The following is a 14,444-nucleotide window of genomic DNA, read 5'->3' as shown; positions in this document are numbered from 1 at the left end:
GAAACATCAATAGTTGGATTAGGTAGAGGCAATGGCAACCAGTAATGGTGGAGAAGAAACGGGGAGAGCTGGATTTCCCATCCCACACAGGTCTTTGTGGGTGTCATAGAATCATAGAGTTGGAAGGGACCACCAGGGTCATCAAGTCTAACCCCCTGCACAATGCAGGAAATTCACAACTACCTCCCCCGCACACCCCTAGTGACCAGAAGATGGCCAAGATGCCCTCCCTCTCATCATCTGCCTAAGGTCACAGAATCAGCATTGCTGACAGATGGCTATCTAACCTCTTCTTTAAAACGTCCAGGAAAGGAGAGCTAACCACCTCCCGAAGAAGCCTGTTCCACTGAGGAACTGCTCTGTTAGAAAATTCTTCCTAATGTCTAGACGGAAACTCTTTTGATTTAATTTCAACCCGTTGGTTCTGGTCCGACCTTCTTGGGCAACAGAAAACTGACAGCCCCTCAAGTACTTGAAGACGGTTATCATATCCCCTCTCAGTCTTCTCCTCTCCAGGCTAAATATACCCAGCTCCTTCAACCTTTCCTCATAGGACTTGGTCTCCAGACCCCTCACCATCTTTGTTGCCCTCCTCTGGACCCATTCCAGCTTGTCTACATCTTTCTTAAATTGTGGTGCCCAAAACTGAACACCATGTCCTTCTACTTGTAATAATAAGAAGGTCAAATTACCTTATATGGAACATGAGATTTAAAATTCCTGCTTGCCATAGATATACTTTACATTTTATGCACACTAAAAAAAAAAAAAAATCTTAAGTGGAACTCATGTGAATTGGCCTTCAGGACAGCCAAAGATAACATTCTTTCTGGCTGGGTAAATACGCACTGGATTCCGTTTTGTGCAGCTCTAGGTGGTATTTTTCAAAGCGTCTTACTTAAATTCTATTGCCCATCTAAAGCTTAAAAAAAATTCTTAAAAGTAAATGTGCCCAGAAATGTTCATAAAATCAGATCGTTTTTCTTGTGAAGTCATTTAGGCCTGCCTTTGGCTTCATTAATTTCCATTTAATTTTCTTCGTATTGTTTGCTACATTCAAAAACATAACGATGTTGCACTTTGAAGATTATTACTTCGCAGGGGGAACAAATCACTAGAACAGATGGAGCCATCTAAGAAACAAAGGAAGCTCTTTTTGCCCTTCATTCCAAAGACTGTAGAGATAAAGAACTGGAGGAAAGTGTAAATAAAGATTTTCAGTAAGCTGAAGCAGCTACTGCTAAGAATAGTGAACTACCACAGGAAGCCAGCCTGTTCAAATTTCTATTTAGCCATGAACCTATTGGGTGGCCTTGAGCAAGCCCCTATAGGAGCAATCCTAATCAGATAGGGTTGCTAGGTCCCTCTTCACCTCCATTTTCTCCATAGAGTTGCCAACCTCCAAGTACTAGCTAGAGATCTCCAGCTATTACAACTGATCTCCAACCGATAGAGATAATGGCAGCTTTGACAATTGGACTCTATGGCATTGAAGTCCCTCCCTAAACCCCACCCTCCTCAGGCTCCATCCCAAAAACCTCTCGCTGGTAGTGAATAGGGACCTGGAAACCCTATTTCTCAAGGTGAACGGATCTCTATCGACTGGGGATCAGTTGTAACAGCAGGAGATCTCCAGCTACTACCTGGAGGTTGGCAACCCTATAAGTACCTGACTCCCAACATCATCTGCTAGTTGCCAGGCAATCCTAACATCTACTCAGAAACAAATCTCATGTTAATTAATGGGGATTATTCCCAGACAAGTGTTCTTAGGATTGTAGGCCATGTCTCGGCCTCAGTTCCCCATCAGTAATGTAGGGTGAGCACTTGTGTTGCTGCTGCAGCCCTGCTACAAAATTCACTAAAAGAATTTACATGAAGCTGTTTGTGCACACAATCTGTGGAATTTAGTTATGTGCAAATATGGGTTGGATTTGGCTGTTAGGGGAAAAGCATATAAAAAACTGGGATGGATTCAGACTTGACATTCCATGGGTGAAGGATTTATGCCCACAGAGCACAATCTACTTGCCTCCTGCCTCTTGTGTCAGACCTCTTTCCCAGCCATGCACAGGGCTCAGGTGAGCTGAGAGTAGGGTTGCCAACCTCCAGGTGGTGTCTGGAGATCTCTAACTATTACAACTGATCTCCAGGCAACATAAATCAGTGCCCCTGGAGAAAAGGCTGCTCTGGCAATTGGACTCCATGGCATTGGAGTCCCTCCCTTCTCCAAACCTCGCCCTCCTCAGGCTCCACCCCCAACATCTCCAGGTATTTCCCAGCCTGGAACTGGCAACCATAGCTGGGGGCCTCCATTGTGCAGGTCTCTGGCAAGCCAAGCACCGCCTTCCTTGGCCATGCAGGCTATGGGCTTGCCAGGAGCCACCTCTCTTCGGGCTGTGCAGGCCTTGGGCAAGCCAAGAGCCACCTCCGCCAGGTCATATGGGCTTTGGACAGGCCAGGTGCCGCCTCTCCCGGCTGTGTGGCCTCAGGTCTGCCAGAAACCTCCATGCATGGATGGGCTGGGTGCTGCCTCAACCACATGGGCACTTCTCACCACTGGGCTATCTTTGCTATCGGCCCATAGGGAGATGTCCCAGTGGCCGTAATGGACAATCTGCCCCTGAAGTCCAGTTTTCCTATCATTCTTAGGGTTGCCAACCTGGAGATCTCCCGCTATTACAACTGATCTTCAGCCAATAGAGATCAGTTCACCTGGAGAAAATGGCAGCTTTGACCATTGGGCTCTATGGCATTGAAGTCCCTCCCCTCCCCAAGCCCCGCCCTCCTCAGGCTCCACACAAAAATCTCCCACTAGTGGCAAAGAGGGACCTGTCAACCCTAATCATTCTTGAGATGCCACTCTTCTTATTCACAATCTGACAAACTCTTGGGGAACAACATCTTGTCTGCTAGTCCTTTTAGGCCCCAGTCACCGTGAGTGAGGTTTGCTGGAGGAGGAGGAGCCTCTCAGAAATTGCAACCAGGCCACTTGATCATGGCTCCACTCCACTTTTGATGAACAGAGTATACACTGTGTACATCACTCACTTGTTGAAATACTCTAAGAAGATGAGGTTAGTGGAGGTGCCGATGATGGTGGTGAGTCCTCCAATGGTTGCTGCGTAGGAGATGCTCAGGGAGAGGCATTTGCAGACCATCTGATCGTGTTTGGACTGATCGTGGCGTTTACTGCTGAGGTCCAGCTTTTGAGGTTTGGGAGGGAGAACGAGGATCTGGGCCTGTAAAAAAACCGCATCCTGTAAGTACAAACAATGCCAGCACTGTGAGTGCCTCTCTCACACAAGAAATTAGCTGTCCAGTGCTAATTTGCCCATGCTGACTTATGGCAACCCTGTAAGATTTTCAATTGACTCTGTGCTTGGAAGCACAATTCCTCTAACTCTGCACCCTTCAAAGCAGTCCTAAATAGGGTTGCCAGGTCCCTCTTCACCACCAGCAGGAGGTTTTGGGGGTGGAGCCTGAGGAGGGCAGGGTTTGAGGAGGGGAGGGATTTCAATGCCATAGAGTCCAATTGCCAAAACGGCCATTTTCTCTAGGTGAACTGATCTCCATCGGCTGGAGATCAGTTGTAATAGCAGGAGATCTCCTGCTAGTACCTGGAGGTTGGCAACCCTAGTCCCAAATGCCCCCTGAAATGCTGTTTCTGGGGGATTGGGGACCCCCCAAGAGCAACATAAAGGGAGAGTTGGAGGGCTGCCACAGGAGGGGAGAACGGTGCCCTCCCTCGTGTGTGCAAATCTTTTTGACAGAATCCAATATCTCCCAAGTTCTCTTAGCCGTCCTAGTTCTGACAGGACATGGGATGCCCTATCCTTAGGCTGTTGTGAGCTTTTATCTTCCTGCCAGATCTTTTACATAACTGGCTCTTCTCCCTCTGTAGTAGAATATCTGTGAACAGTCTACAACATTATTGCAGATCAGCAAGAGTCTAGGGGGTATTCATAGCCAATGCAAGCACATTGGAAATTATATATGACATCAATTTGGGATTGAGCAAATGCTATCAAATTCAATTTGACTCCTCTCTGCTGTGTGGCAGAATCATTCATATGTCAGATATATAAAATCTGTACAATGCAGGCCATGATATGCCATAACTGCAGAATGCTACAGATAGTTCCAGATGACTCAGAACATCCTGAAATCGAGGACTGTTAGTCACTGAGGAAAATTAAATAAGGGACGACAGCCTAAAGTTGCTGCTTTAAAACAGGATCAGTACTAAGAACATAAAGAACATAAGAAAGGCCATGCTTAGAGTTGCCAGGTCCCTCTTTGCCACCGGTGGGAGGTTTTTAAGGTGAAGCCTGAGGAGAGCGGGGTTTGGGGAGGGGAGGGACTTCAATGCCATAGAGTCCAATTGCCAAAGAGTCCATTTTCTCCAGGTGAACTGATCTCTATTGACTGGAGATCAGTTGTAATCTCTGGAGATCTCCAGCTACTACCTGGAGGTTGGCAACCCTAGCCATTCTGGATCAGACCAAGGTCCATCAGTACTAGCAGTCTGTTCACACACTGGCCAACCAGGTGCCTCTTGGAAGCCCACAAACAAGACAACTGCAGCAGCAGCATCCTGCCTGTGCTCCAAAGCACCTAATATAATAGACATGCTCCTCTGATCCTGGAGAGAATAGGTATGCATCTTGACTAGCATCCATTTTTACTAGTAGCCATGAATACCTCTCTCCTCCATGAACATGTCCACACCCCTCTTAAAGCCCAAGTTGGCAGCCATCATTACATCCTGGGGCAGGAAGTTCCACAATTTAGCTATGCTTTGTGTGAAGAAACACTTCCTTTTATCTGTTTTGAATCTCAGTGTTGCCCACTTCAGGATAGCCATACCAGAAGGCATATTAGTAGGGTTGCCAGGTCCCTCTTCGCCACCGGTGGGAGGTTTTTGGGGCGAAGCCTGAGGAGGATAGGGTTTCGGGAGGGGAGGGGAGGGACTTCAATGCCATGGAGTCCAATTGCCAAGGCAGCCATTTTCTCCAGGTGAACTGATCTCTATCGGCTGGAGATCAGTTGTAATAGCAGGAGAGCTCCAGCTACTACCTGGAGGTTGGCAACCCTACTTATTAGATATTACAAACTTTAGGCCTGGCTAGGAAGAAAGACTCCCTGGGTAGGAGGGAACTAGGGAATATGCTTAGGACACTTTACTAGGGCCATTCCCAAGCAAGAAGCCAATTACCACGACATGGTCTATTTCTGTCCTTTCTGAAATAAAACAGAAACTTTTCTTTCATGCCTGGGCCTTGCTGAAGTACAAGAATGTCTCCTGATTATAAACTATCAAACTGCCTGTATAAGAACAGGCAGCTTCTTTCCTGAGGAAAATGGAAAGTTTCAGTCAGGGCTCCAAGACTTTTTGACCCAGCTGGCCTCAAAGCTAAACCACATTCAAGGAGGCCACCGATGGTAATGTCACCAGGAAATTAAACCACAATGATATCAAACCGCATCTGTGGATGTGTAATTTTTGACAGATTCTCTGTATCGGAAAATGCTGGGAACCCTGTGAAGGGGGAAACCAGAGTAGAAACACCAGCGGTTACTTACTTTTACAGAGATTTAAGGCAGAAACTGAAGTGTGAGCATAAGGACATCAGAAGGGCCCTGCTAGATCAGATCAGTGCTCCAAGTAGGGTTGCCAGGTCCCTCTTCACCACTGGCGGGAGCTTTTTGGGGCAGAGCCAGAGGAGGGCAGGGTTTAGGGAGGGGAGGGACTCTAATGCCATAGAGTCCAATTGCCAAAGCAGCCATTTTCTACAGGTGAACTGATCTCTATCGGCTGGAGATCAGTTGTAATAGCAGAAGAACTTGGAAGGCTTTAAGAGGGGAGTGGACATGTTCATGGAGGAGAGGGGTATTAATGGCTACTAGTTAAAATGGATACTAGTCATGATGCATACCTATTCTCTCCAAGATCAGAGGAGCATGCTGAATATATTAGGTGCTGTGGAACACAGGCAGGATAATGCTGCTGCAGTTGTCTTGTTTGTGGGCTTCCTAGAGGCACCTGGTTGACCACTGTGTGAACAGACTGCTGGACTTGATGGGCCTTGGTCTGATCCAGCGTGGCTTTCCTTATGTTCTTATGAGATCTCCAGCTAGTACCTGGAGGTTGGCAACCCTAGCTCCAAGTATTCCAGCCTCCTGTTTCCTACAGTGGCAAATCAGATGCCCATGGAAGGTTCTATAAGCAGAGTACAGAAGGCAAAACCTCTGACTATGGTTGCCTCCAGATGTGGGCTACCCTGTGCCGATTTCTCTCCCTCTGCACAGGGGTATTGTGTTCTTACCTGAGGTAGATGCTGCCCATTGGTTTTGGAGCTCACAGTTCCAATTGTGTTGGCTATCACGTGCACACCATTCATGTTCTAAAGGAAAACAGAAGGCCCTTCATTAGATGTGTGCTTGCTAAAACTCCACACATGAAAGAATCTTGATGTAACCATATATACGATCATATAACTTTTTTGCTGCGTTTTATCGGTGCATACCTGTGTGTCAGTAATATGGGAGGGGTGGGAGATGTACATGAACTGGGGGAACAGAAATATTTTGCAAGCTGTGCATGCTTGCTGGACAAAGATTGAACGGGAGGAAGGTGGGGAACATCTTTCTGATGGCTGGATGAGCTCTGGACAGAAGTTCTTTCCTCTATTTGTAGACACTGAGCCTGGGTGTTGCCAGATGCATGACTTCCTAGCGTGAGCCAAACGGCAAGAGACAATAAGTCCTATGATTTGTAGCCTGAGACCCTAAGGGCCAAACTACACAATATTTTTTTTTGCCAAGTTGGGTCTGGACCCGACTCTCTTCCCCCACAGCAGCAAGGAATATCATTTTGAAAATCAGTGGAAGCCTGATATGGCCCTGGACTACAGTGTGTGGGGGGGGGGGGGAAGGAGGGAATAGAGGAGAGGCTCCTGCCTTCTCCCTTGCACCATTTTGGCTTAGGAATGCAGTGCAGGGGAGAGGCAAGAGCCCCTCCTCTGCCCACTACACAGTTCTGAATTGGGCTCCCACCAATTTTTAAAGTGACCTTCCTTGCAGCTTCTGTGTAGCAGTGTGGAAAGTGAGTTAGGTTGAACTTGACTTGGCAAAAAAGAAGAGTTGCTTTTATACCCTACTTTTCTCTACCTTTAAGGAGTCTCAAAGCAGCTTACAATCACCTTTCCCCTCCCCACAACAGGCACCTTGTGAGGTAGGTGGGGATGAGAGAGTTTGGAGAGAACTGTGACTAGCCAAAGGTCACCCAGCTGGCTTCATGTGGAAGAGTGGGGAAACCAACTGGTTCACCAGATTAGAGTCAACTGTTCATGTGGAGGAGTGGGGAATCAAACCCAGTTCACCAGATTAGAGTCCACTACTCATGTGTAGGAGTGGGGAATCAAACCCAGTTCACCAGATTAGAGTCCATTGCTCATGTAGAGGAGTGGGGAATCAAATCCGGTTCTCCAGATTAGAGTCCACTGCTCTTAACCACTACAACTCTATATATTGTGTGGTTTAGCTCTAAGTGAATTAAGCCAGTGGATCAGGACCGACCCAATATTTGGTGTACTGTATTGTTTCCCTGGCATTTGCTTATTTAAATTGCATTTTCATATTTTATAAGCCACTTTGGGTCCCCATTTGAAGAGAAGTATATGAAAGTATTGGAAATGCATACAGAGAAATGGAACAAGGAAGTACCTCTACTGCACTGATTCTACTTCAGAGACAAGAACAGCTATTTTGAATTCTGTGGACTTAGACGGTGGGGTTGCCAGGTCCCTCTTCACCACTGGTGGTAGGTTTTTGGGGCGGCGCCTGAGTAGAGCAGGGTTTGGGGAGGAGTCCAATTGCCAAAGCTGCCATTTTCTCCAGGTGAACTGATCTCTATTGGCAGGAGATCAGTTGTAATAGCAGGGGATCTCCAGCTAGTACTTGGAGGTTGGCAACCCTATTAGAAGGGTATAACTCTGCTTAGGACTGCACTGTGACAGGACTGAAAGTCAGGTTCAGCGGCTCAGGTGAAGTAAGCCACACATTAATCCATACCGCCGAGCCCAAGTTTCGTGGCGATCAACGAACAGGAGCCAATAAAAGGCATCACTTTGATGGGACAGCAACTCTAGCTTTCCCAATAAAAGGGACTGCCTGGCTTGCTTTCCTTCCGAGCCTTGTAAAAATGAAATTTTATATAACGCTTGTCTATTGGGACAGTTCGCACACTGAGCTGTGAGTCATCAAGCACAGGAACACCAAGTTAGGAATGTGAGTTTATAAATCAGCCATCCCCTATCCCAAGACCAAAAAGGGGACCAATATCCCTCCAATATCCCTCCAATCCTTCGATGCTACAACACCAGCCCTCGAGAAGCATTAAAGCCACATCAAACACTCTCGTAAGCAGGATGTTATTTTAAACATTGAGGATAGCGCTCCTTCAACCAAGGTAAAGACAGGGAGAAAACAGCGCAATCGTTATTGTGGTACTTCAAAGCTATTTTCTGTCACAGGTTTGAGTGTCATTTTTATAAAGGACTAATATGGCCTCTCAAACTACCTTGGAATGCATCAGGGAACTGAAGTTGGCAGCTGTGGCACTAAAAAGAGGGGACAAAAATAAAGCAGATGTTGATTCACAGCCCTTTCACTGGAACACAGTTTTGGGAGATGGAAATTTAGGGCAGAAAAAATGGCAGGAGGGAAGGTGGCTGCTTAATCCTTTTCCCCATCCACTGTATTTGGGTTTTTAAGTGGATTTCCTCCCACCGTGGTTCATTGGTGAGATCCAACATGTGCTGGAACTTTGCAGGGAGAAAATGGCAGGCAGGGGACGGGGAGAAAGATGCTGCAGCAGAGTCATTATGGGCCGGGAAAGGATGGAGCCATATCAGGAGTTTTTCTTTAACTCAGACCAGCGAGACATATTTTAAGGAAATGTAAAATAAATACTTATTCAATAAGCACACTGTGCCACTTCTCTAAATTTCCCTCTCCCATGTCTGATTTAAAATGGTAAGAACATAAGAAAAGCCCTTCTGGATCAGACCAGGGGTCCATCTTCTCCTGCATCCCGTCTCACATAGTGGGCAACCAGTTCCTCTGGAGGTCCAACAATAGGGCATAGAGGCTGAGATCTTTCCCTGATGTTACCTCCTTGCACTGCGATTCAGAGGTTTACTGCCTCTGAATGTGGAGGTTCCCACATATTGTGTGTGTGTGTGTTAAGTGCCGTCAAGTCGCTTCCGACTCATGACGACCCTATGAATGAAAGTCCTCCAAAATGCCCTATCTTTGACAGCCTTGCTCAGATCTTGCAAATTGAAGGCTGTGGCTTCCTTTATTGAGTCAATCCATCTCTTGTTGGGTCTTCCTCTTTTCCTGCTGCCCTCAACTTTTCCTAGCATGACTGTCTTTTCCAGTGACTCTTGTCACATATTGGGGCTCTCTTATGTGTACTTATGATTTTTTTTCCATACGTTGTCATTGCAACCTTCCTCATTTTGGTCATTTTTGTTTCTGGTATCCCCAATTCCTTTGTTTCTTTTATGGGTTTTTATGCTATTATGATACCATGTATATGCTACTGGCATAAAATAACAACAGTAGTAATAATAATAGGGTAAATGTTAAGGGGGGAAATCAACAGAAGGAAACAGAAAATAGTGCAAAAAAACCAAGTCTCATAGATTCAATTCACACAAGACAGAAATAAAAATTAAACAGGGATTTAAAAAAAAATCAGAACAGCAGGTCTATGAAATTCGGTAGTATCCCTAATAAAGAGTTCACACATCATGTAAGAATTTCTTCTCACCAAAGCCCTTTTAGTTATGTTTTCAGCAACCTCACATACCAGGAAAGCACACTAGGGTCGTTTACGCAATCCTCTCAGTACACACAACCAGATTTTTTTTTCTGAATAGGGTAACTCATACATTTTCTAGCTTTGCTGCAGGTACGCATTCACACATGCTGAAACTTGAAAATATGTGCATTGTCCTATTCACACAAAATGGCAACCACACATATTGGGAGGATCATAGGTTTCGTTAACTGCCCTATTAAGCAAGGTCAGCCAGTCTGTCTGTAAAGCACCGTCAAGTCACCACCGACTTACGGCAACTTCTTATGGGGTTTTCAAGGCAAGAGATGTTCAGAGGTGGTTTGCCATTGCCTTTCTCTGCATAGCAGCCCTGGTATTCCCTGGTGGTCTCCCATCCAAATACTAACCAGGGCTGACCTTGATTAGCTTCCGAGCTCAGGCTAGCTTGGGCCATCCAGGTCAGGGCATTGTAGCGAAAGGATCAGTGAAACCACCAAGTTCCTTTCTACTTTTGGGAAGATGCATTCCTTCCGCTACAATGGTAGCTAGGCTGAAGAAGAGAAGCCATCAATCCCCCTCCCAGCTCCCATTGTTACCCACATGCATGCAAGAAGTCACCTTTTGCATTTCCACAACAATTAACATATCTGAAGAAGTGAGCTGTGACTTACGAAAGCTCATACCCTTCTAGAAATTTTGTTAGACTTTAGGGTGCTACTGGACTCTTGCTCTTTTCAAATGAACATAATGATGATGAAGCCCCAATCATCCCTGCCTCATGTCACACATCCCATCCTCCTCCCCATAAACCGATCTACCCTGGTCTTTGCAATCTGATATTTGCTTCTCCTGATGTTACATTTTATCTCATTGTGACCTGTAAGGGTTCAAATGTCCATTAGAGCTGGACAGGCTTCGTTCTTACTCCTCGTTGATGAAGATAAGCTCCAAGGATGGTTGCCCACATTTTTCCTCAAGACCTGCAGAAGAAGAAAAGGTGTGTGGGGGGGAGAGACGTTTCTCACACAATCATTTCAGAATTTTGCCGGCAATATACCGAGGGCAGGAAAGATAAGAAAAAAATTAACTCACGTATCTCAGACAACCCCTGTTATCTGACATAGTATATGGTGCCCGAAACAAAATCTCATGGGGATTTTAAGTTTGGAGAAATTTCAGCATTGCAAAGTGTTGAAACTGATCTTGAATCAGCTGGAGATTTCCTAGAACTCAGATTTGGAGCATGACATCTAGGTTTTCACACACAAACATAAGCATGGAAAGAAATCTACCTTCCACTGCAAAATAGGAAGAGCGTGAATTTCGTAGATATGACATTTGCAGGTAGGTTCTTCAATTCTGAGAGTATAAATCCAATTCTTAACATTAAATTCCTTTTATCTAGAATTATTGCCCCATATAGCATGCATACACCTAGCCAAATACCACATATTTGAGTTGGACTGAAACGTGGGTTTGAAACACCCACAGAGTCCCCTGACCTCACTGCTGAACTTTGCAGGTTATGAAGAGGCAATATATTTCCAACACAGATGTATGTTAGAGACTTCCATAATTTACTCTAGCTCTCTTTATTTCCTTTCGAGCATGCTGTAGATGACCATACTGAGTGGCTGCCTTCTTGGATCAGGCCAAGGTCCATCTGGCTTTCTCTAATAGAACACAGCCAGAAACCACAGGACATGAAATTGGAAGAGATGGACATGGCTCAGGGGTAGAGCATCTGCTCTGCACGCAGAAAGTCTCATGTTCAGTCCCCAGCATTTCCAGTTAAAGAATCTCAGGTAGAAGGTATTGGAGCAGATCTTTCTCTACCATAGACCCCGGAAAGCCACTTCCAGTCAGAGTTTATTTATTTAAGCATTTTATCCCACTTTTTTTCTTCAAAGGGAATCTAAAGAGGCTTACCAAAGCACCAAAATGCAACTTTAAAAGAGAAATAATGTAAACAAACTAAATACGATTTAAATAAATAAACAGGAAACAAACCTACATACACTAAACTACATCTAGGGATGGGCTTGGAAATACTGGGTTGGCTCATTCAAGGCCACAGGATATTAGCCTTTGGCTCTTGTCCTTTGGCTCATAACAAAACGCTCATATGTCTAGCCATACTCAGGCTAAATACTTGAACTAGATGGACTGACTTGTTACATAATACTTCATATGTTCCCTTTGCAGCAATTAAATCTGTGATCATAAGCATCTAAAAAAGTCAAGATGGTGTTCATCATGTACCTATGTTTTCTTGGTCTTCCTGGACAGTGCTGCCCATGGTACCATTCATCTCATGGTCCTCCTCGACATTTACTAGCTCCTGGAGCACTGCTTCTACGATGGGCATCACCATGGCTGTGGTGGATGTGTTGGAAAGCCACATAGACAAGATAGTTGTACAGCACATAAAGCAAAGGAGAAGCCTGAAGTACACAAAAGAGAATCTTTTTCGAGCACACTATTACCATTTCCCCCTCCTATGTCCAACATCATGACAGATTGTAGACATTTTTTTTATATTGCTACCAAAATACAACAATACAGAATTCATTCTGTGTCCCCTGAACAACCTAAGTATGAAAACAATTGTTTAAATGCTCTACTTCTAATAAAAGAAGATTTTTTTAGGACACTATGGTTTCCATCATGGGCGCTGAAATTTATTGTACAAAATCAGAAGTGCAGAAGAGGAAAGAATCAAAGTGGACTGAGAACAGAAGTAACAACAAAGAGAACAGAACAAAAAAAATGAAATACCAACAAGAGAAGCAGCAGTAAGGGAAGGGGAGGTAAATTCTGCATACCTGAATTGTGGTTGTAGTGATGTCAAGTTGTGGCCAATTTATGGCAACCCACAGGGTTTTCATGGCAAGAGACATTCAGAGTTGGTTAGCCATTGCCTGCCTCTGCGTAGCAACCCTGGACTTCCTTGGTGGTCTCCCATCTATGTACTAACCGGGGCTGGCCCTGCTTAGCTTCTGAGATCTGACAAGATCAGGCTAGCTTGGGCCATGCCGGTCAGAGCACTTGAATTATACTGCATTCATATATTGTGTGTGTAAAGTGCCATCATGTCGCAGCCAACTTACGGCAACCCAGTAGGGTTTTCAAGGCAAGAGTCTAACAGAGGTGATTTGCCACTGCCTTTCTCTGCACAACAGCCCTTGCTGGTCTCCCATCCAAGTACTAACCGGGGCCAACCCTGGTTAGCTTGTGAAATCTGACAAGATCAGGCTAGCCTGGGCCATCCAGGTCAGGGCCTACATAACATCTAAAAAGAACTCCACTAAGATGCATAGGGGAGTACTTTTTAGGTTTACAATTCACACATACTGGCAGGATGTCAACTATGTACAGATCCTCCAGAATACACCGAGTCACAAGGTTGTCTGAAAAGGGCAATGTCTGGCTTTTGAGCTTTGGAATGTGCAAACCAGAAACCTGAAAATTCAGTATTTTGAGTGGCATGTACCCATTGCCCCTTCCAGACAACAAGGCAAGCACATGTGTCAGGAAGATTCTGGGTAGTCTGCACTCCCAATACATGCAATTAGCAGTCTCCTGGTATGCATGACCATAAAACCTGAAAAGGGCTGGGATGTATCTAGGAACTTTATCATTTATTCATAAATGTCTATCCTGCATCCTCAGTTCCATGGGCTTCTGAAACAGTTTTTAAAAAGTGCTGCAGTGAATAAGCATTGCATGCAAATCTTCTCGGCATTTTGTGTCTTCGTTTTTAATCACTCCATTTGTCCTCACCACATACTGTGAAAGAGCGGATTCACTCACATGCCCGGCTTTGCTCCCGCCATCATGACCATGCGCAAGGCGATCCGTTTGTGCAGGTTCCACTTCTCAACAGAGGCCGCCACACAAATGACCCCCATGAGAAGCAAAGTGGTGTTCTTGACGTATTCTGCAGCCACCTGCAGGGAAGCCAAGTTGGAGGAGATCAAACACTATGGAGACCCGGGAAAGGAAGGGACAAAACCATTATCGACAGAGAGCATCTTGGGAAGCCATCGGATCAACCAGCAGGAAAAATCCCCCATCGTATTTCATCTTTCATTTTACTTCTGCTTTTCTTTGCATTCAGTATTTTCTTTAATATTAGAGAACTTCCCACATCTGGTGAAAGAAATCGACACAGTGTCTTTGCATAACTCATGTACTTTCCTGTTAAATTTTTTCCTCCCCCTTATGCTTGGCTAATCTTCTGTTTGCAAACTTTGGATGTGTTAATTTGTGATTCCATATAATGCACACTTTTATGAGTCCCCCCCCCCCACTGTCATAAGCAATGAGAAGTTCCAGGGCTAGCAATTCAGTGTCTTGGTTTCCTTTGGAAGAGAGAGCAGTGGAAACTGATTGTGTCTTTGTAATACTGGTTTCATTTACATTTATATTTTACATTTGTATAAACAGAAAATGTGAAGGCAAAGAAGAACTCTACAGGATGGCAGGTCACCTGCTCTACAACAGATCCCCAGAGAGAAAGGGGGGAAAAACCCTGCAGCCCAAAGTGCTTCACCTTTTCGACAATGCACAGGTCTCTCTCTGTTCCAAACTC

The 14,444-nt window shown here is 45.1% G+C and overlaps 1 protein-coding gene across 1 annotated transcript in view; it reads right to left on the bottom strand.

Moving 5' to 3' along the window:
• SLC13A4 (solute carrier family 13 member 4) overlaps positions 1-14,444 on the bottom strand; it is a 44,954-nt gene that overhangs the window by 17,776 nt on the left and 12,734 nt on the right. Inside the window, exons 4-9 of the mRNA XM_056846581.1 lie at positions 13,664-13,800; positions 12,113-12,294; positions 10,776-10,830; positions 8,585-8,624; positions 6,330-6,407; positions 3,052-3,242 (exon numbers count right to left, since the gene is read on the bottom strand). Coding sequence (XP_056702559.1) covers positions 3,052-3,242; positions 6,330-6,407; positions 8,585-8,624; positions 10,776-10,830; positions 12,113-12,294; positions 13,664-13,800 — 683 coding nt within the window. The remainder of the gene's footprint in view (positions 1-3,051; positions 3,243-6,329; positions 6,408-8,584; positions 8,625-10,775; positions 10,831-12,112; positions 12,295-13,663; positions 13,801-14,444) is intronic.

Source organism: Euleptes europaea, chromosome 3 (genome assembly GCF_029931775.1).
Source record: "Euleptes europaea isolate rEulEur1 chromosome 3, rEulEur1.hap1, whole genome shotgun sequence".
In the NCBI taxonomy this organism is placed as follows: domain Eukaryota; kingdom Metazoa; phylum Chordata; class Lepidosauria; order Squamata; family Sphaerodactylidae; genus Euleptes; species Euleptes europaea.
The sequence above is the reverse complement of the archived record's forward strand: the minus strand, read 5'-3'. Positions and strand labels throughout refer to the sequence as shown.